Source organism: Phacochoerus africanus, chromosome 9 (genome assembly GCF_016906955.1).
Source record: "Phacochoerus africanus isolate WHEZ1 chromosome 9, ROS_Pafr_v1, whole genome shotgun sequence".
Taxonomy (NCBI): domain Eukaryota; kingdom Metazoa; phylum Chordata; class Mammalia; order Artiodactyla; family Suidae; genus Phacochoerus; species Phacochoerus africanus.
The window spans coordinates 22166423-22189314 of record NC_062552.1 but is presented as its reverse complement, the minus strand read 5'-3'; the positions used below and the strand labels follow the sequence as shown (position 1 = coordinate 22189314).

At 43.2% G+C, this 22892-nt stretch overlaps 1 protein-coding gene across 2 annotated transcripts; it reads right to left on the bottom strand.

Annotated features, from left to right (window-relative positions):
- Positions 1 to 27: 27 nt before the first annotated feature.
- Positions 28 to 20298, bottom strand: PGBD1 (piggyBac transposable element derived 1). 2 transcript variants are annotated; one of them, XM_047796832.1, is made up of 7 exons: positions 19902 to 20298; positions 17233 to 17809; positions 15656 to 15800; positions 11429 to 11517; positions 9781 to 9910; positions 2384 to 2456; positions 28 to 1925 (listed from the first exon to the last, which is right to left on the bottom strand). In XM_047796832.1, exons 2-7 carry the CDS (start codon positions 17626 to 17628, stop codon positions 359 to 361), a joined length of 2400 nt encoding a protein of 799 aa, XP_047652788.1. In that variant the 5' UTR covers positions 17629 to 17809; positions 19902 to 20298; the 3' UTR covers positions 28 to 358. The 2 variants fall into 2 exon arrangements, with proteins under 2 accessions (XP_047652788.1, XP_047652787.1); XM_047796831.1 differs by lacking the exon at positions 2384 to 2456 and adding an exon at positions 5064 to 5160 and having other exon boundaries at positions 19902 to 20296.
- Between the last annotated feature and the right edge of the window lie 2594 nt (positions 20299 to 22892).

The window sequence follows — 22892 nt, the reverse complement described above, 5'->3', positions numbered from 1 at the left end:
CCATATAGTGCAGGTGCAGCCAAAAATAAAATAATAGGGCATTCCCCAGAGAAAACCACCAGGGGTGGGGGAAGAGGCAGGGTTTTGTTCTCTAAGTGCACAAAGTAACCAATCAATTCAACTAATTTCCCAATATTTAACATCAAAATTACAGATAAAGTTACCAATGGATATTCAATATTTTTATAGATCATTTTTAACATTACTTGTTGTAAGTTTTTTAAACTCTACATAAAATTTTAAAAATATTACTTTATAATTTCCTTGTACAACTTACATACATTAGGTTTGCTTTGGGTACAATCTGATGTGGTGTTGTGATTTTTTCTGTTTTATTAATGTTTCCATTGTGGATGTTTTACCTGCCTTCATCTGATATATTTGCATTGTGCTCCAAGTAGAAACGTGCCACACATCTCTGAAAATCCCCAAGGTCTAGAGAGGCACCTGGGTTACAGGCTTTGTGTAGGTGCCATGCATTGCTCATGGCTACATCAATCATGTAGCTTACCAAAACTGAGTACCACTTTTTGCTTCTTATTCTCACCCTATACTTGGAAATGATCTGTTCCATTTTTGCTATGCCTTCCCTGCATTCATCATACAGTTTCACTATAGACGGTTGACTTATCTCAGGGATCTCCTCGTCATCAGCAAAACAACATATCTCATTGACTGGCTCTATGCCAACAGCGTTGGAGCACAGACTGATAACACCTTCACCATGCCAACGACACAAAATTATCTCATCATTTTCTTCTACTCGGAAATCAAAATACCCCTTCTTCATTTTTTTCATATGTTCTGCATTCATAAGGGGACATTTTTCAGTCCTGTTCTCACGAATTGTTCCTGTTGCTCTCACTCCTTTCTTCTTCAAGGCTGACATCAATTTGACACTTGTAAAGAAGCTATCAAAACACAGGTGATAGGGATATTGACCTCTCTCTAAAAGAACATCAGCAAAATTCATCACTAGATTTCCACCTAAACCAAGATCAAGATCCTTACCTGCCATCATAGTTAATTCTTCTTGATAGGGCTCAAACCAAACTAGATAACCCTGTGTGGTTGTACCACACCAAATTTTATAGCCAATTTTAATAGGTTTCCCATTCAGCAATTGGTCACTATCAAAGCACTCACACATTGTCTTGTCAAAACAATAGTATTCTTCGAGGGGAGCATATAGAAGAAAATTTTTATTCATTTGCTTTATGAGAGGCCTCAATTTTGTAAATTTATCTTTTTGATCTAGGTGGCTATTATCTGCAAAATGCAGGTATGAGAAAATCAATTCAAATCTGTCCCTTCTGATTGCATCTTTAACCAGGTTCTGATCGACATCAGACATTTCCCAATACATTCCCCGTTGAGGACGCCTCACAAGTCCACTCAAAAGCAGGACACCAAACACACACCTTATTTCCTGAACTGTGACTTCCAAGTTGACATTTTTCTGAGAAGCATAATTATTAGTTTCACTGACAATCAAGTTGAATGTTTCATCATCAAAAAATAACTCAAAGAGCTCTACTGGGTTCAACTTTTCACTCTTGAGATTCAAAAGTCCAGAATCCAGGGCTGACCAGCTTGGAAAGTTGGGTTTAATGTCTCTTTTGGTCCAGTTCTTCTCTGGGACACTTGATACTTTTAGCCGTTTGGAGGCAGGCTGGGTTTCTGGCTCATTATCCTCTTCCACATCTGAGTCACCAGAAAATGCGAGGCCTTGGAGTAGTTCACTCACTCGAGCTTTGTCTTTTTTTCTCCCTTTTCGAGTAATGTCTCCTGCAGCATATTCCAAGGATGAGACGTGCATCCGAGCCCACAAGTCGCCTGGGTGACGGTCCTTCAGAGTATTCAAACGCACAACTGTCCTTTCAACAGGGACAGAAGTTCCACAAGGGGCCTGGGGTGTGCAATCTCTGGGAAAGATAAAAAGGTATGCTATAAAAATTCTCAGTCTTCTTCACTGATACAGGATAAATCCACTCATGCCTAAGCATTCTTTTGTGGGGAATACTTACTTCTTACTTCTCATGGTTCCATGGGGAGGACTTTGGCCAGACTGAACATTTCTAACCTTGCCCCACTTCCCACTTAACTAACTGCTGAATCTGGGAGAAGGGACTGGGCTGTCCTCTTTCAGAGCAAGTTGCAGACATTGCCTTTTTGCCACAGGATGGATCAGAAAAACCTATGGGGGTGGGGTCGGTGGGGAGGGAAGGTCTGCTGTCACTATGCATCCATGCCTTTGAGTTAATAGTCTAGCTTCTGTAAGTCATAAAACTGAGGCTTCCAGAATCATCTGTTTTACTCCTGTGTCTCTATCAATTGTTTCTGATTTGGACAAGGAAATGGGTTATTTACTGAGCCCCCTCACCTCTCATAGAATTTTTGAATATGGACGGATTTAGCCTCTCCTAGTTCTGCATTCATCTGGTTGATGCACCACTCTGGAGAGAAACAAAACAGAAACTCAAACTTACTGCCCTTGAACCAATTTTTATGGGGTTTACAAGGAAGCTGGCCAAAGATACTAAGATGAAAAAAGTATTGTTTTACACAAATTTCTTTTTTAATTCTAGAAATTTGCATTTACTAGTATGCTATTGGTAAATGGTCTAGTATGCTATTGGTAAATGGTCTAATTTTAGAAGACATGAGGAGAGAACACAGTGGGGAAAGTATGTTGTAATATAATTTACATTACATATACTTATTTGCTTAGAGAATTTATCATCCTGAGTGTCTTTAATGTTTGTATGTATGAGCCATTCGACATATCCATCTTAGAGTTCTCAAACATCTTCAACTTCAAGGACTGTCCCTGAATCCTGTCACTACACTGAACTCTCCACTACTGGAAAACTAAACTCACTCTCTAGCCCCAATTTCTTTTCTGTCTTTTTTTTTTTGTCTTTTCTAGGGCCACACCTGTGGCATATGGAGTTTCCCAGGCTAGGGGTCCAATCGGAGCTGTAACCGCCAGTCTACACCACAGCCACAGCATCTCAGGATCCAAGCTGCATCCACAGCTCATGGTAACACCAGATCCTTAACCCACTGAGGCAAGGCCAGGGATCGAACCTGCAACCTCATGGTTCCTAATCAGACTCACTAACCACTGAGCCACGATGGGAACTCTAGCCCCACTTTCTTTTCACTCTAGGCTCCTTACACCTCTGTCCCACAATAGCTGTTCTATCTCCTTCTGACTCCTCCATTCCCTCCTACTTTTACCTTCCTTCCCATTCCATCTAGATCCCATGATCCATCACTTTAGTCCATCTCTTGCCAGGATCATCAATCACCCTGGACCAGCAAAATTCAATGCCAAATCAACAGCATCCTTGGTCTTCTTTATTCCTCAACCAGGAGTGAGTACTGCCAGAGAAATCACATGACTAGGCAAGCTGGCATCGCTCAAAATGTTGGTCTCCCTAGTAAATAGTTCCCAAAAATCCTTCTCATTTCTTCTTGTGCCTTTCTTCCCTGTTCCCTACAACAGGCATTGCATCACTCTTCTCACAGCTGCTACCCAAGTTCTTGGTATTTCCAAACATAACCTCTTTTCCCATTCCAAAGAGGACCCAGAATTTTTCATGCAAGAACTTACTCTTCAAAACCTTTTTCTGTGGCTCCTCTGACTCTCCTAGTTCTTCTCCTAACCTCTCCAGGTACTTGCATTTTCTTTCTCTGCCTCTCTCTGATGCTCCTTAGCTAGTAAATTCCTGCTTACTCATCAGGTCTCGTTTCAAATGTTACCTCTTCTGGGATGCCTTCTCCTCAGACCTCAGCAACTTTATGGAGGATTTCACTTCTCTTCTTAAGCTTCAAGCATGTCTCATTTAACTGAGATTACACTCCCTGTTTCCCTAAGATGAACAAATGTCAATATGGAGAATCCTTATCCCCTGCTGTTTCCTTCCTCTTTTCTCAAGTTTCCAAGGAGATAATGGCCTCACCAGAAACCAACCCTCTGCTCATGATCCGGTCGCTCTCTTTCTGGTTTCAGAGCATCTATGCTACACAGCTCCAGAACCAACACTCATTAAGTGCCTACTACTATCTTTCACCTGTCCTTCATCATCAGCTACTTTCCTTCTGATTCTTGTTCAGGACTCTAATGAAGGTTGAAAATATTCACACTGTCTTCCTTAAGTCCTCCTCCAGGTCTGATGTTTCTTTTTCTCTTGCTTTTTAGGGCCGCACCTGCGACACATGGCGGTTCCCAGGCTAGGGGCCTAATTGGAGCTATAGCTGCCAACATACACCACAGCCATAGCCATGCCAGATCTGAGCCACATCTGCAATCTCACGACAATGCCAGATCCTTAACCCACTGAGAGGGGTCAGGGATTGAACCCGCAACCTCATGGTTCTAGTTGGATTCGCTTCCGCTGTGCCACTATGGTAACTCCTGAGTTTCTTTCTTACTCATTACAGCAACCTCACCTGCAGTGCTCACTCTCTTGTCTAAATCCTGCCTTCTCTTTTTTCTGGCTTCTCTAACTATAGCCCCACAAAGACATAAGGGAGTCAGGGGAAGAGTGATCAAGCAGAGTAGACTGAGTCAGGATAGGATTCTTGGAGACAACTTACAAACTGAAGATTTTTTTACCTTTTTAGAGCCAAACCTGGGGCATATGGAGGTTCCCAGGCCTAGGGGTCAAAATGGAGCTGTAGCTGCCAGCCTATACCACAGCCAGAGCAATGCCAGATCTGAGCTACGTCTGTGACCTACACCATAGCTCATGGCAACACCAGATCCTTAACCCACCAAGAGAGGCCAGGGATTGAACCTGTGGCCTCATGGATACTAGTCAGATTCATTTCTGCTGAGCTACAACAGGAACTCCCAAACTGAAGATTTTATATAACTATGATAAAGTGACAGGTCTCCTTCTTGGCACGAGGTCTCCTATGATCACAGAAGTGAGTGGTACTCTTCCTGTATTATTCCTGGGAAGTAGGCTTTTACCAACTTGTTTCTCTCGTTCCATTCCAATTTCTTCTTACATCTATAGCATCTTATTCTACTTAAGACCATGTACACTTACCTGTTGGCTATTCCTGAGGCCTCAGCACCTGGTTCCATTTCTTCAGAAGTTTCTTGCTTTGGATTAAACAATCCATCTTTAGTTACTACTTCTTCAGCTAAAATAATGTTAATAATTTAAATGTTATCTGTTGCCTGAATTTAGAAAAAAACAAATCTCCAGGGTAGGAACAGGATGTTTCAAATTAAAACAATCAACAGGTATCACAGGAGTGCAGTTACAGCAATCCTAAAAAATATGGCATAGTATGGGAAGATAATAAGAAAGGTCAAGTTTCAGGAGATAGGGTCTAACAGGGCAAAGCATATTTAAAGAAAATTACACATGGACTGTAGTGTTCTCAGAGAGTGAAGAGAACTTCCTCTGAGGTAAAGAGGGAATCAAGCAGAGGAGTTTATGGGATTTCCAAATGTGAAGGGATGTCCGAAAATAACAAATTATATGGGACCCTCAAAAAGGGGAGAAAGGGAGTTCCCATTGTGGCACAGTGGTTAATGAATCCAAGAACCATGAGGTTTCGGGTTCCATTCCTGGCCTTGCTCAGTGGGTTAAGAATCTGGCATTGCCATGAGCTGTGGTGTAGGTTGCAGATGCGGCTCGGATCCCACATTGCTGTGGCTCTGGTGTAGGCCAATGGCTACAGCTCTGATTAGACCCCTAGACTGGGAACCTCCATATGCCGTGGGAGCGGCCCTAGAAAGGCAAAAAGACCAAAAAAAAAAAAAAAAAAAGAGGGAAGAAAAGGGGGAGCAAGGGAGGAGATGTTGAGAGACTCAGGGAAAGTAGAGAGTGATCAGAGAAGATCAGAACAAGAATCAACGATCTGACCACATACTGAGGCACAAAACTAACTTCAATAAATTTAAGAGTATAGAAATTATTTCAAGCATCTTCTCTGACCACAATGGCATGAAACCAGAAATCAACCACAGGAAAAGAAATGAGAGAAAACCATGTGGAGACTAAACAACATGCTAGTAAAGAAAAACAGTGGGTCAATGAGGAAATCAAAAGTGAAATTAAAAACTACATCAAGACAAATGACAACAAAAACACAACCATTCAAAATCTATCGGATGCTGCAAAAGTAGTTCTTAGAGGGAAGTTCAGAGCAATACAGGCCATCCTCAAAGAAGAAAGATCTCAAATCAACAACTTAGCCTACCACCTAAAAGAATTAGAAAAAAGGCCAGGAGTTCCTGTCATGGCGCAGTGGTTAACGAATCTGACTAGGAACCATGAGGTTGCGGGTTCGATCCCTGGCCTTGTTCAGTGGGTTAAGGACCCGGCGTTGCTGTGAGCTGTGGTGTTGGTTGCAGACGCAGCTGGGATCCTGCGCTGCTGTGGCTCTGGCGTAGGCTGGTGGCTGCGGCTCTGACTGGACCCCTAGCCTGGGAACCTCCATATGTCATGGGAACAGCCCTAGAAAAGGCAAAAAAAAGACCAAAAAAAAAAAGGAACAAACCAAACCTAAAGTCAGAAGGAAGGAAATGGTAAAGATCAGAGAAGAAATCAATAGAGATTTTTATTAATCAAATTAAAAAGTTTTTAATTTTAATTAAATCAACAAAACATAGAAAAAAAATCAATAAAACCAAGAGCTGGTATTTGAAAGGGTAAACAAAATTGGCAAACCTCTGTCCAGAGTAAGAAAAGCAGAGAAAGAAAACAAAATAAGAAGAGTTCCCATCGTGGCGCAGTGGTTAACGAATCCCACTAGGAACCATGAGGTTGTGGGTTTGGTCCCTGCCCTTGCTCAGTGGTTAACGATCTGGCATTCTATGAGCTGTGGTGTAGGTCACAGACACAGCTCGGATCCCGTGTTGCTGTGGCTCTAGTGTAGGCTGGAGGCTACAGCTCCGATTTGACCCCTAGCCTGGGAACCTCCATATGCCGCGGGAGCAGCCCAAGAAATAGCAAAAAAAAAAAAAAAAAAGACAGAAAAAATAAAAAAAATAAAGCTTTCAAAAAAAAAAAAAACAAAATAAGAAATGAAAAAGGAGACATCTCAATGGATACTGCAAAAGTACGAAATACCATTAAGAGAATACTGTGAACAATTATATGCCAACAAGTTTTTTTTTTTTTTTTTGGCTTTTCAGGGCCACACCTGCAGCATATGGAGGTTCCCAGGCTAGGGATCAAGTCAGAGCTGCAGCTGCAAGCCTACACCACAGCCACACAGGATCCAAGCCACATCTGTGACCTATATCACAGCTCATGGCAACACCAGGTCTCCAACCTGCTCAGCGCGGCCAGGGATAGAACTTGCATCCTCATGGATACTAGTTGGATTTGCTTCTGCTGAGTCACAACAGAACTCCCAGGTTTTTTTTTTTTCCAACAAGTTTAACAACCTTGAAGAAATGCATAACTTTCTAGACATACAGCCCACCAAAACTGAACCAAGAAGAAACAGACCAAGTGAACAGACCAATCACAAGAAATGAAATTGAGTAACACTCCCTACAAACCAAAATCCAGAATCAGATGGCTTCACAAGAAAATTTATCAAACATACAAAGAAGAACTTATACCCATCCTTCTATACTTTTCCAAAACGTTGAAGAAGGAATAATCCCATTCTATGAAGCCACCATCACCTTGATACCAAAACCAGGCAAAGATACTACCAAAAAAGAAAATTATAGGCAAATATCTTTGATAAATACAGACATTCGGAATTCCCGTCGTGGCGCAGTGGTTAACGAATCCAACTAGGAACCATGAGGTTGCGGGTTTGGTCCTTGCCCTTGCTCAGTGGGTTAACGATCCGGCATTGCCGTGAGCTGTGGTGGAGGTTGCAGATGCGGCTCGGATCCTGTGTAGGCCGGTGGCTGCAGCTCCGATTCAACCCCTAGCCTGGGAACCCCCATATGCCGTGGGAGCGGCCCAAGAAATAGCAAAAAAAAAAAAAATACAGACATAGTATTTTAGCCAACTGAATCCAACAACATTTAAAAAAGATCTTACACCACAACCAAGTGTGATTCATCCCAGGTTCACAAGAATGGCTCAACATATGCAAATCAATCAACGTCATACACCACATTAACAAAAGAAAAGTCAAAAACACACAATCATCTCAATAGATGCAGAAAAAGTTTTTGACAAAATCCAACATCCATTCATGATAAAAAAAAACTCTTACCAAAGTGGGTATAGAGGGAACATACTTTAACATAATAAAAGCTATTTATGACAAACCCACAGCCAATATGATACTAAGCAGAGAAAAACTGAAAGCCTTCCTGCTAAAATCTGGAACAAACGATGTAAGTGACAATGGCTTCATCTTCAAAATATATAAACAACTCATACAACTCAACAGCAAAAAAACAACCCAATTAGGAGTTCCCGTCGTGGCGCAGTGGTTAACGAATCCAACTAGGAACCATGAGGTTGCGGGTTCGGTACCTGCCCTTGCTCAGTGGGTTAAGGGTCCGGCGTTGCCGTGATCTGTGGTGGAGGTCACAGATGTGGCTCGGATCCCGCGTTGCTGTGGCTCTGGTGTAGGCCGGTGGCTACAGCTCCGATTCGACCCCTAGCCTGGGAACCTCCATATGCCGCGGGAGCGGCCCAAGAAATAGCAAAAAGACAAAAAAAAAAAAAACAATTAAAAAATGGGTTGAAGACCTAAACAGACGTTTCTCCAAAGAAGATATACAGATGGCCAACAAGCACATGAAAAAATACTAAATTATTAGAGAAATGCAAATCAAAACTACAATGAGGTACCCCTTCAACCCAGTCAGAATGGCCATCATTAATAAAACTACAAATAAAAAATGCTGAAGAGAGTGTGGAGAAAAGGGAGCCCTTCTACACTGTTGATGGGAATGGAAATTGGTACAAGCACTATGGAAAACAGTATGAAGGTACCTCAGAAAACTAAATATAGAACTACCATATGATCCAGCAATCCCACTCCTAGGCATATATCCAGACAAAACTTTCATTCAAAAAGATACATACACTTCTATGTTCCTTGAAGCACTATTCACAATAGCCAAGACATGGAAACAACCTAAACGTCCATCGACAGATGAATGGATGAAGAAGATGTCGTACATATACACAATGGGATATTACCCCGCCATAAAAAAAGAAAAGATAATGCCATTTGCAGCAACATGGATGCAACTCGAGATTCTCATACTAAGTGAAGAAAGTCAGAAAGAGAAAGACACTTACCATATGATATCATTTAATCTAAAATATGGCACAGATGAACCTATCTACAGAACAGAAACAGACTCAGACATGGACAGCAGAGTCTGGTTGCCAAGGGGGAGGGGAGTTTGGGGTTAACAAATGCAAACTGTTACATTTAGAATGGACAGACAACAGGTCCTGCTGTATAGCGCAGGGAACTATTTCCAATCACTTGTGATGGAACATGATGAAAGATAATAAGAGAAAGAGAGGGTGTATAGATGTATGACTGGGTCATTTTGCGGTACAGCATAAATTGGCAGAATAATGTAAATCAACTATAATAATAATAATAAAAAGAATCAGCTGAATGATTAGCAACAGAAGGTGAAGTGATTGGGAGGGTGCAAAATGACAGGGGCTGAGAGAAATGTGGAAGCAGAGGCCAGAAGGGGAAGGAAGGGTGAGGGCATGAAGGAAATGTGGGTTCACAAGGGCCAAGTCAGGGTGAATGACGGGGAAAGTGAGCATAGTTGGGGATGAGCCAGAGGCTTATTCTTACTCATCAGACTCAGATTTGTAACCTTCTCCTGAGCTGAGTTCCCATGGAGATTCCTTTGAGCCAGATTCAGATGTGGCCATTCTCCTGGGACAAGGGCCTGGGCTGCTTCTTCCTCAGTCTTCACTGATGTCTAAAAAGGCAAAAAATGGTCTCGTAGTTTTCAGTGTGGTAAAGATAAGGAGTCCAGCTGTGAAGGGTATTGAATACCACCCTGCAAACCAGTAGTATTGAGCCAACCATCAGGGCCCTGCTCTCTCTGAGGGTCTAGGGGAGGATGGTCCCGCCTCTCTCCCAGCTTCTGGGGGTTGTCAGCAGTCCTTGGTGTTCCTTGGCTGGTAGATGCATCACTCCAGTCTCTGCCTCTGTCATCACGCAGCCTTCTTATAAGGATGCCAACCGTTGGATATAGGGCCTACCCTAATCCAGTAGGACCTCATCTTAGCTTGACTATATCTACAAAAAGTCTATTACCAAATCAGATCATAGGTACCTGGGGTTAAGACTTCAGTATATCTTTTTAAGGCACAAGATCATCCATAACTTCATCTTAGCCCTACTACAATTAATGTTATTTTTCTCTTTTTCTGGCTAGTCTTTCATCATTTGACTCAACACTAGTTTCATTCTACTGTCCACTCACATCTCTGCCCTTTCATTTTCCTAGACTTTTGACCTTATTCCTCCTTAATTCAAACTTATCGATTATACATCAGTGCAAACTTTTAATTACCTTATTTGTAGTGAGTATATGTTAATCCCAGACTCCTAATTTATCTCTTCCCTTCCCCTTTAGTAACCATAAGTTTGTTTTCTATTTCTGAGAGTCTATTTCTATTTTGTAAATAAGGTCATTTGTGTCAATTTTTTTTAAGATTCCACATATAAGCAATATCGGCTCTGTATTTTAGATGATTACATTTATTTAAATACACACATAGGTTTTACTTGCTACACATTTATTTTCAGGAAGATAGGGTATTTAAGAACAGGAGGCAGTGGGTCTGACAGCATCAAGAAACAACTAGAAGTCACAGAAAAGAACTGAGAGAAGAGAGGACTCCATGAGGACCCTGTCTTGAGAAAACTGACTCAGCAGCAGAGAACTTAAATGTTTTTTAACTAAATGACTATGAAAATGACTGAATCACTAAGGAAAAACCAACAGAGTCCACTTTGCCAAGAAGCTGTGAAGTTTTGCCTTGGATACCCAGAATTTCCACTGTCATCATATACTATAAAGAGGTATGTGCAGGACACTGGGACTGTAAAGGACTCTGAGGAAGTCTTTGTTCTCAGACTGGGGAAGAGAAACCAGAGACTCCCCAAAGGATAAAACATCTGGCACTAAGCATCCAATGAGTGGAGGCACTTTCTGAAACCAAGGGCCTAACCCTGCCCCTTACTCTCACCCCCAGATCTGATGTGCCTCCTGCATTTGGTACACAGTGAGGCAACAGCATGTACCTGTGTGAGCTCCTGGATGAGGCACACACGGTCTGTGATATTCTGTGACAATGTGAAGGCAGAGGGACTGTACCACCTCAAAGGCTCTCAGGGGAGCAGTGTGAGCCATGAGAAGGCAAGGGATAGGTGTTTGAGGAAAGGAGGGCTGCTACTGAGGTTTCCAGAGCTTGAGCATCTTGCTCACCTGGGACGTGGCTGAGTTCAGCTCAGGAACTGCGGCCTGGTCTCTGGGATTCTCCTCCTGGAGCAGGGCTGGTTCCCGGTGGGCAGGCCCTGTTGAAGGAGGAGACAAGAGTCCTGAATGAAACACATGGCTTTTAAGAGGGTCCTTTGTGGGGACTTAGCCCCCAAATCTTATGTTTGTTAAACATCCAAGTACTAAGATGCAATCTTACTAAAGCACAGAGTCAGGAAGTCTAAAACACTAAAACTTTAGGATTTGCCACCCACAAAATTAGGTGGTGTTTATGAATCACAAGGTTCTTTACAGTAATGTACTTTCACATACATAAAGAAAAATTAGAAATCATAGATGAAAATAAAGAGAGGGAAAGAAGAAGCTGATGATGAAGGAAACATTAATTAGAGAACAAAGATGAAAGAAAAGTAGTTAACAGAGGCTAGGCACAGGGGAAACAGGAAAGCAGGTAAGAGGAAGATGAAAAGAGAAAGACACGAAAAATTGAATTGATGATGGGTAAGGCTATACATGTGTGAGAGGCAGGGGGTATATGGGATATCTCTTTATCTTCCTTTCAATACTGCTGTGAACCTAAAATTGCTCTAAAAAAATAAAATCATACAACACATATACATAGAGGAGATGCTAGCCAAGAGCTAGAAGAACTTCTGAGACTCTGCCACACTGGAAACTGCAACAATAATCAAAACGGTGAAAATGATAGTAGGTGCCAGGCACTGCACTGTTACCTAAAAAGATTATTTCCAATTCCTTATCTGTACAATGGGGAGAACATAGTCTACAGACTTAATGAAGATTCAGATAATGAACACAAAAATCCTTTGTAAACTGCAAGACCCCAGGAGGTAATAATGTTATTATTTTTCAAGATGGCAACAATATAAGGATTTACTAAATGAAGAGCACATGGGATAATTACTAACCCAAAATATAACATGGAATATAGCACTTTTCTTTGCTCCAGACACAATATTATTACCTTAAAATCCTTTTGTTGCTGTTTTTCACATCTAAAGTGAATAAAGCTTGCTGAGAAAATAAAATAGCCTTGCTCCAGATTTACTGTTACTACAATGCATATATGCCCAAACCCAACAGCTTCAAAAGCACTGTGTTGGAGGAGTTCCCTGGCAGACAAAGGGGTAAGGTTGAGGAGGGGCGAGATGGCAAGAGAAAGTGGAAAAGGCACAGAGGTATAATGCGGTGAGGAATGAGATCAAAGGCAGTGGGAAATCAGAAAGCAAAGGTGAGATCAGACTTTGTGTTGCTCCTTATCCTCCCCCTAAGGTGGAAATGCATTAGGGTTAAGCTTGGGAGAGAGGCAGTGGAATGTTTTCAAACGTCTGAAAGTTCATTACAAACACCACACCAATCCACTGCTCTCGATCTCTGCCAAAGACAGAACAAGAGAGAATGGGCTTAAGTTGCAATGAATCAGGTGATATCTCAAAGTCTTTTACTTCTCCAACAATACATCTGAACATTTATCAATGTGTCTGACACCAAGAATCAATCACAGTTGAGCATGAGGAGATGGGCAAAAATAAAGTACTCAATGTTCTCATTTATTTTTTTTATGTTTTTTGCTTTTTAGGGCCGCACCCAAGGCACATGGAGGTTCCCAGGGCCGCACCCAAGGCACATGGAGGTTCCCAGGCTAGGGGTCCAATCAGAGCTACAGCTGCCGGCCTACACTACAGCCACAGCAATGAAAGATCCGAACCACGTCTGCCACCTATACCACAGCTCACAGCAACGCCAGATCCTTAATCTACTGAGCAAGGTCAGGGATCGAACCCACAACCTCATGGTTCCTAGTCGGATTCTTTTCCTCTGTCCATGACGGGAACTCCAACAGTTCTCACTTTATTTTTTTGTCTTTTTGCCTTTTCTAGGGCCGCACCCGTGGCATACGGAGGTTCCCAGGCTAGGGGTCTAATCGGAGCTGTAGGCGCCAACCTACGCCAGAGCCACAGCAACGCCAGATCCGAGCCGCGTCTGCAACCTACACCACAGCTCACGGCAGCGCCGGATCCTTAACTCACTGAGCAAGGCCAGGGATCGAACCCGCAACCTCATGGTTCCTAGTCAGATTCGTTAACCACTGAGCCACAGCAGGAACTCCAGCACCCAACTTTTTAATGATAAAAGTCCAAACTTCCTGGTTTGAATATAAATACTCCATGAAATGGCCCCAACTGACCTTCCCATTCCTCCCACCCACTCTTTCCCTAAACAAATCCTACCCTCCAGCCATGCCAATTGATTTATTATCCCCTCAAAAATGGCAGAAGGGCAGGGAGAGCAGGTAGCCTGGAAAACTGTCTTTAGTTCATCTGGTCTCAGGTAACCTGGTTGGATTACAACTAGTAGGCAGACAGGCCCTTAGCCAGACTCTCCAGAATATTTGGGAGGGCTTAAGAGGATATACAAAGCCCTTGAGAATGACAGGATGCACTTCCTGAAGGTCCAGAGAGCACCCTCATCCCAGTGACACACACCACAGCAGTAGCTCATCCCGTGGGGACTTAGAGAACCAAAGAAGCCACCTTCTGTCCAGGAGATGCTGCTGGAGTCCAGCTCTATGAGCCAACTCACATTCACATGAAAGAATCTTACATGCTATGACCGCGTTATCTTTCTGTCAGTTATCATCACCATTCTGACAAGTACTCACCTCCATTCTTCATCACCCCCCCCAGTCAAAATGGAATGAAATTTCAGCAGATGCGTGTTCATCATCTCATCACAGGTAAGTGTTTCTGCTCCGCTGCAAACCCTCTCATCTATCAAGGTTCAATACAGGCTCAGGCCTCCAGGAAAACTTCCCCAACATCCCATCCCTACACACACACACAGAACTGTCTCTAAACTTCTTCCATCTTTAAACTTTTTCACACAAACAAAACATTGGGCTTTATGTCATGGTGATTTTTAATAATAGAAATATGACAAAACTACCAGTCAAGTCAGTAGGGAAATATCAATTGTATTTATGTTGCAGTGGGTAAAGATCACAAGTAATCTGAGCCCTACACGTGTCCTTTTTTCTCCCTTGAATTTCTCTTACCATTTATTATTTGAACTATCTGTTCCGCATTTGATGTCAAAACATCAATATTTTCAGATCACTAGTGTAAATCATGACTATGGTAAATCACGAATGCTCTGAATTGTGGGCTTAATTTTTTTATGTACATGTCTTTTCTTGGGAAATGAGTTAATCGCTTTCAATAAATTCTGGGGGGAAATCATAGCATTCCCTCACCACAGAGCTTAAAAAACTGCACTGAGGAGTTCCTGTTGTGGTTCAGCAGTTAACAAACTCGACTAGCATCTGTGAGGACATGGGTTCAATCCCCGGCCTCCCTCAGTGGGTTAAGGACTGGCGTTGCCATAAGCTGTGGAGTAGGCCAAAGATGCCACTCGGATCCCACACTGCTGTGGCTGTGGTGTAGGCCGGCGGCTACAGCTCTGATTGGACCCCTAGCCTGGGAACCTCCATATGCCTTGGGTGCGGCCCTAAAAAGAAAGAAAAAAAAATTGCACTGAGTTGTGAGATCTCCTTTTTGGACATTCTGTGTACTTTTGTCTGTCCTCAATGCATCTGCAAACCACAGGCCACAGACTCTGCTGTCTCTGGATGGCCTATCCTACTGCACAGAGCTGAAGTATACCCAATGGCGGGGATGGATGTGCACAGTGAGAGCCCTGCACACGAGAGGGTGCACTCCAAGTGCAGGAAGGACAGAACCTGGTTAAGACTAAAGCTGTCTTTAAATTACTGACAATTTAGAGGAAGGGAGGCTACTGAAGAAAATGCTACCATGGGGAAAAAGACAAATGTATGGAAAGCTACCAAGAAATACTTACAACATCCATAAGTTAGAATTAGAAATGTAGAACAGAGGTATATAGTAGAGAGAGGATTTTTGGTCAGATGGTCAGGTGAATTAACTCTGCCTCTGTTGACCCTGGGCAAGTCTTTTAAACTCTGAGTTTTGGTTTTCCTAACAGTTAAGGGTAAACTGGATGAGAAGATCTTAAGACTTCTAATTTCACAATTCCAAATGTTTTTAAAAGCTTGCTTAGGTACAGGGATAGACAAAAACTTGAAAAACACATACAACACACTTTGACTTAGAAGACCACACACCTGTCAGTGGCCTGCTCACAACGTCCTCAGTAAACACGCCCTCTGACACTCACCACTCACTTCTTGGGTGAGCTCTGAAGGTTCACACTTCAAGGTGGTTACCCCAGGCAGGAGCAGGGGGCTCTGACACTCCAGAGAGGCTCCTTGATATTCTGTCACCAGTAGGTGCATATCCTGTCCCTGAGTGTAGACAGAAGCCTGAGGATAAAAGATTCACTGTGAAAAGGCATCCTAGCAGGAATGAGAAGGGAACAGCCATTAGGGACATCCTCAAGGGAACCCATGCAAGCCCCATTTAATCCTTTAAAGCAGCAGCCAAGTAAGACAGAGTAGCAAAACAGACATTCAATTATTTGGCAAATACGGATTGAATACCAACTAAAAGCTGGGTTCTGTTCTATGTGCTGCGGAGATAGTGGCAAACAAGAAACACAAGAGAAGCACAGAATACCTACCTAGGGAGTTCCCACTGTGGTTCAGCGGGTTGGGAACCTGACACAGTGTCCATGGGGATGTGGGTTTGAGCCATGGCCTCACTCAGTGGGTTAAGGATACAGCGCTGCCATGAGCTGTGGTGAGGGTCATGGCCAAGGCTCAGATCCCATGTTGCCGTGGTGTAGGCTGGCGGCTGTGGCTCTGACTGGACCCCTACCTAGCCTGGGAGCTTCCATGTCCCTCAGGTGCAGTTCTAAAAAGAAAAGAAAAAGGAAGAATCCCTGCCTAGAAAAACAAAAATCCAGAAGGTTTCTTAAACCAGTGGGTAGAAGCTTAAGGAGCAATAGGACATGCATACTGTCTCAAAATGTCTCCCACAGATTACTTACTAATTACCAAGGGATAAATGGTAACTTTATAGTGGAGAAATCTGACAGATACCACCTTACACATCAGTACTAGGACAATCCATCACCATGTGCCTTGTGATGTGATGCACTTGGGAGAATACAACATTGCTTTTGCAGTATTCCAGCCAAAAGGCTTAACCTGGGTCTCATCATGAGAAAATATAAGACAAACCCAAATTTGAGGGGCATTTTATAAAACACCTGGTTAGTACTCTTCAAAAGTATCATTGTTGTGACAAAGAAAGTCTGAACAACTGTTCCAGATCCAAGAAGACTAAACAACGGCAATAAAATGTGTGATGCTGGATGTACCCTGGATGGGGGGAAAACGCCACAAAGAACACTGTTATGATATCGTGGTAACATCTGAACAAGGATTACTGTTGAGATGACAGTATCATAAAAATTTTAATTTTCCAAAACTTGATAACTGCATTCTAGTTATACAAGAGTATGTCTTTGTTCTTTGGAAATACCCACTAAAGTGTTTAGAGGTAAAGGGGCATGGTATCTCCAACTAACTCAAGAAGAAAAATATGTGAGCCTGTGTGTTTGTGTGGGTGCACATATAATGTATATGCAAACATAGAGAGCACTAGCTCAACAAGAGTGAGGCACATCCTGAAACAAATGTTAACACAACTGGTGAACCTGTGTGTGAAGAGTACGCAGGAGTTCTCTGTACTATTTCAATACTTCCATAAGTTATAAATTATTTCAAAATAAAGTTAAAACAAATGCTTGCCATTTCTCCTCCCACACCACCACACACAGTCTCTTCCCACCTGCTGTTCCGAGTCTCCCATGTCTTTCTCTAGATTCTCCAGCACTGTCACGGCATCCTCCCCACTCTCCAGAGGATACGCCTGCACCCGGGCCTGGAGCTCTTTGGGCAGGATGGTCAGGAACTGCTCCAGCACCAGCAGCTCCAGGATCTGCTCCTTGGTGTGTGTCTCTGGCCTCAACCACTGATGGCAAAGTTCTCGGAGTTTGGCCAGGGCCTCCCGCGGCCTGGTTACCTCCTGGTAGCCGAACTGCCGGAAGCGCAGGCGGCGAAGCTCCAGAGTATGAGAACTGCTCTCCTGTGAGCTGCACATCTGCTCCCATGCGGGATCTTCCTCCTTCACTTTCACAAGGCTGACTCCACCTTCAGGAGCGGGGCCTGGCAAAGCTTCATCCATGTTGAGCTTCAAGGCTGAAAAAACGTTCACTTAGCTGGGGTCTACGCTTCAGAAATGTTTTTCCAGGGAGTTCTCTGATGGCCTAGTGGGTTGAGGTTCCTGCCTTCTCACCACTGTGGCTCTGGTTGCTGCTGTGCAGCATAGGGTCAATCCCTGGGGCCCAGGAGTTCCCACATACAGCCTGTGTGGCAAAAAAGGAAAAAAAGAAAAAAAAAAAAGAAAGAAATGTTTTTCCAAATATATACCTGAGGCTAAGAATTCATTAGTAACATGAAAATAAGAGCTTCAAAACTATGTAAAAGACTTGTATTTTTGTCTACACTCTAAGTCACACTCAAAAACTGAGCCTCCTTGCCGATGTTATCAGTGAAATTAATGAGAAGTATACCCTGAATCCTAAGGAAGTTAAGCCCAGAGGTAAGGGATGTAAGGTAAGGGATATAAGGGAAGGAATGGGAATGCCTGAGCAGCTCATACTTTAAATGCAGGGAAGGGATAATTTTATCCATGGAGGAGCCATGGCTGCCTTCATGGACAGATTAATATATTTTCAAAGATCATCTATCTCTGTATTTCTCACAGAATACTCCACCTTAAATGTAGCTGGGGTAGACTCTTTCTAAAGTCTCCATCCCCTAAAACCTGTTGTGATGAGATTTTGTCACTTTTCTCAAGAATGGAGTCTATTTTTCCTTCCCTTGAACCTGTGCTGGCCTATGACTTGCTTTGACCAACAGAATATGGCAGAAACGAAGAGGAAGTGCGCTTGTAGCTCCTGGCACACTGCCAGGAGACTGCCATGCTGTGAGAAAGCCCAAGCCAGCCATGCAGAGGTCACAGGGATGAGAACCAAGGAGCCCCAGCTGAAGCCCAGCTAGGCCTCATCCCCAGCTGATTCACCAGAAGCCAGAAGTAATTCCAGCAATACTGTCCAGTCGACCCATAAATCATAAGAAGTAATAAGCTGAGGTTGTTTCAAGCCATTAAATTTAGGTTTTCCTTTTTTTTTTTTTTTTGGTCTTTTTGCTATTTCTTGGGCCGCTCCCACGGCATATGGAGATTCCCAGGCTAGGGGTCCAATTGGAGCTGTAGCCACTGGCCTACGCCAGAGCCACAGCAACTCGGGATCCGAGCCGCGTCTGCAACCTACACCACAGCTCACGGCAACGCCAGATCATTAACCCACTGAGCAAGGGCAGGGACCGAACCCGCAACCTCATGGTTCCTAGTCGGATTCGTTAACCACTGCGCCACGACGGGAACTCCTTTTTTTTTTTTTTTTAATGTAACAACAGGTAACTGAAACAACAGAAATACTTCAAGTTTTCCTCTCTTTTCACTTTTTCCTTTTGTGATCTCATTAATCACAATTTCAATATGTCTCTATTCCAAGAACACATAAATCTCTGCTTGGCTCTGACTTGCCTTTCACATTGCAGACTCGCATCCTGAAATGCCAGAAGGATGCCTCCAGCTTTGGGCCCCTCGCACACCATAATTTCAACACATCCCAAACTGAAATCAGAGTCCCCTCAAAGCTGTACTCACTCTGTATTTTTCTGTTGGTATCACCACAATTTTCCAGGCATTCAGGCTCAAAACTGGCCTATATCTGATATAATCATTCTGAGTCCAGTCAATTCTTCCTCCAAAATGCCTCTTAACAGCCGTTCCTTCCCATTTATTCCCTTATTACAATATGCATTCACTATTTCAATGATTTTCTGTGGTATTCCTATCCTATTACACACCTATCACTGGATCGATATTCCTAAAGCACAATTTGGACCATATTCAATGACCTCCCCCACCAAAACACAGGTTTCAACTGCTCCAGGTTGAACTAAATTAAAACTCCTCAGGATCTGATCCGGCTTTCATTAATGTATTAACATTCGAAAAACATTTATTGAGCACGTCATTATTTTCCAGGCATAACTGTAAAAAAGACAGAGACTCTACCTCTAAGAAAGCCACGGTCTTCCCGAATGCCTGTCAGTGTCAGCTGATACCAAACTTGCTCTACCTACCTTGTACGTTATGGCCAGTACCAGTCTTCTAATGGTAAATTCCCAAGGACCCCAGTGCAAACGCCACCCCCAAACCTGATGTACAATCTTCTCCCCTTTGAGCTGCTCAGGGGGAGGGCATTTCCACGGAAAAGTGAGCCCAAACCTGCCTCATTAACCTGCTTCCCGCTCCATCTCGCGTTACAGAGCACACCCCCTTCATCACCAGCTTATCGTCCCTGCTCCTTGAGGCCAGGTACTTACCTCTACAGAGTCTCGTCGGGGGCGTATCAGGTATTCAGCCAATACTGTCAGACACAGGTAGCTGTACTGCGATGCCAGTTCTAGGGCCTCCGGCAGGCCCAGAACGTATTTCTCCCCAGCACTTACCGCTGGGCATACAGCAGGCACTCGGCAAGTGCGTGTCTAACTGGGGGTTAACGGACCCGAAGTGGACAGCGGAGGCCGGCACATCCCGGCTTCCTGCCGTCGGGATTTGGGGGCCCAGTCTCCAAGGTTTCTCCCCGCGCCGCTCCAGCAGCCGAGTCGCTGCGCGCAAACTCCGTGCCGCTCTAGGAACCTGGCTGCTCGTCTCTCTGGTGCTTCGAGCCGACCCCTCCTGCCGCCACCAGGCTGGCTCAGTCCGTCAGCCTCATCCCTCCCCTCATCCCCGCATTTACGCAATCGTTTCGATTAAAAAACAACTAGATGATGAAGGCAAAACTGAGTTTAAGTTCTTCACAGGCTGCTGGGGGGGTGTGTGTGTGTGCGGAGAACAGATGACTAAACATCATAATAGCAAGCAGCGCAAATGTTTAAAACGTAAACATACAGCTTATATATGCACAATAAAAATCAAGTTGTATAGAGACTACAAAACGCAAAGTGTCCCACTCTTCGGAGTTTACCATCGTTTAATATTTCGTGTATACCTTCCTAGGATACTACCAGCCACATTGTAGCTCTCAGTAAACATTTGTTAAGTGTGTATTTTAAATCACCTATGGCATCACAATACAATTTTGCACCTCATCTTTTTCATTTAAGACGCCTTGGCAATCTTTCCATGCCAGTTTATTTTTTAACAGCTAATTAGTACTCCACTGTATGAGTGAATTTACTTAACTATGCCTACTGTGTTTCTCTTTATAGGAAATGCTGTAGAGACCACCACTGAACATCTTCACATGCGTTTATATTTCTAGGATAAATCCTACACGTTGGAACTAATTTGTCAAAGAGCATACGCATTTGATATACAGCTCCCCTATTTAATTTCTAAGGGTGCTACTATTTAAGAGAAAACTGAGAACCCAACAGAAAAATACAGCTAAGAGGAACATAATGACTCAAAATCAGAATTAACATGTTTAATCAGAATTCACTTATTAACAAGTGAAAAGATTCAATTTTGACAGTAAAAACATTCTTTCACTCCTCTAAAAAGCAGACCTAGGGAATTCCTGTTGTGGCTCAGCAGAAACAAATTTGACTAGTATCCACAAACAAATCTGACAGGTTCGATCCCTGGCCTTGCTCAGTGGATTAAGGATCCTCCTTGCCATGAGCTGTGGTATATAGGGTGCAGAAGTGGCTCGGATCTGGTATTGCCATGGCTGTGACGTAGGCCAGTAGCTACAGCTCCAATTGTACTCCTACCTGGGAACCTCCATGTGCCACAGGCACCACCCTAAAAAGACGAAAGACAAAAAAAAAAAAGCAGACCTAAAAAAAATGGCTGATCGAGACAAGACACTGCTGGGGTTTCTTGGGTTTCTGCCTCCGAAAAAAAATTTAACTGTCTTTTAGTGTGTTTAGGATGTCTTATACTACAAGCACAACCCGAATCAAGATGTTATAACCTTTGCCCTTTGTCCAGTTTTCAAGAATAAATAAGGAAAATATGTTATTTAAATATAGCTCTATCCAACATTTATGCCCAGGTGGCTATGGGTCTGGCCCCAGGGTATAGGTGAGAAAACCATCTCCTTTGGAACTGAAAGGAACAATTAGGTTAAAGTGTCAATGAACTTAGAATAATTATAATACCTCCAAGTATGGAATCATCATGAAAAGATAAAGTCAAAATAAATTTTCCAGATATTTGTTATATAAGCCTTCATACTTTGAATCTTTTAATTATTACTTTATTTTATTTTGTCTTTTTGCCATTTCTTGGGCCGCTCCTGCGGCACATGGAGATTCCCAGGCTAGGAGTCGAATCGGAGCTGCAGCCACCTGCCTATGCCAGAGCCACAGCAATGTGGGATCCGAGCCACGTCTGCAACCTACACCACAGCTCACGGCAACGCCGGATCATTAACCCACTGAGCAAGGGCAGGGACCGAACCCGCAACCTCATGGTTCCTAGTCGGATTCGTTAACCACTGCGCCACGATGGGAACTCCTAATTATTACTTTCTAATGAGAATAATAAAGATATTCCATGTTCCTTCCTTAAACTGAATAGAATCCAATGGATTTAAACTGATCTGGAGTTAAATGTTTAGGCACTGACCTCAGCAAACCCCTCAAAACTCTTGGAAAAATTCCCGTTATCAACTTAACTTTACTGATAAAGGCAGAATAAAACATACATACCTCATGGCTTCCTAAGCGTTGGAATATGACTGACTTTTCAAGAAATTCTTCAAATACTCAAAAAGTTACAGCTGCTTCTCCTGCAGATTTGGTCCTCCTCCCAAAAATGGTATTAACTGTTGCTTCTGATCAGCTTGCACCCAGTCAGAGTGTAGTGGGAAGTGGGTCAAAGACTCCTAAGCCCTTACTTCAGCCTTCATTGTCCCCTTTATTCTTGGTGACAGAAGACTGATTTTTCAGCTGGGTACTCTGCAATCCAGAATAAGACACTCTCCAGCTTCCCTCTCCTAAGTTTTGGCCTACGATATACATGCTGAAGTTATTTATGGGAAGGCTGCTCAAAGGGAACTGACTGACCGGAAGGAATCTCCTTTTGTCCACATTTTGCATATGATAGCTGGAGCTTCAGCAGTCACTGAGGATCACATGGTAACCTTAAGGGCTGATGGCAGAGACTGGTGTCCCTAGTGATGTCATGGATCCACCTTACCAGTCCTGGACTGCTCATCTCTGGCCTTTCCTATCTGAAAGAAAAACAAACTTTTACTAAGTCATTCCCACTTTTGTTTTTTAAACTATATGCAGCAGAACCAAGACTTTAGTAAAATATGAGGGTTCACCAGTCTTTCCATCAGCATGACAGACTACAAAGTC

Excerpts from the sequence above, each read along its gene's own strand:
- PGBD1 (XM_047796831.1), bottom strand. The coding sequence starts at position 17,628 with ATGGATGAAGCTTTGCCAGGCCCCGCTCCTGAAGGTGGAGTCAGCCTT. Across the intron at positions 5,161-9,780 it reads TACAAATCTGAGTCTGATGA|CTGAAGAAGTAGTAACTAAA; the intron begins GTAAGAATAAGC and ends ACATTATTTTAG. Across the intron at positions 1,926-5,063 it reads GCCTCAGGAATAGCCAACAG|AGATTGCACACCCCAGGCCC; the intron begins GTAAGTGTACAT and ends TATCTTTCCCAG.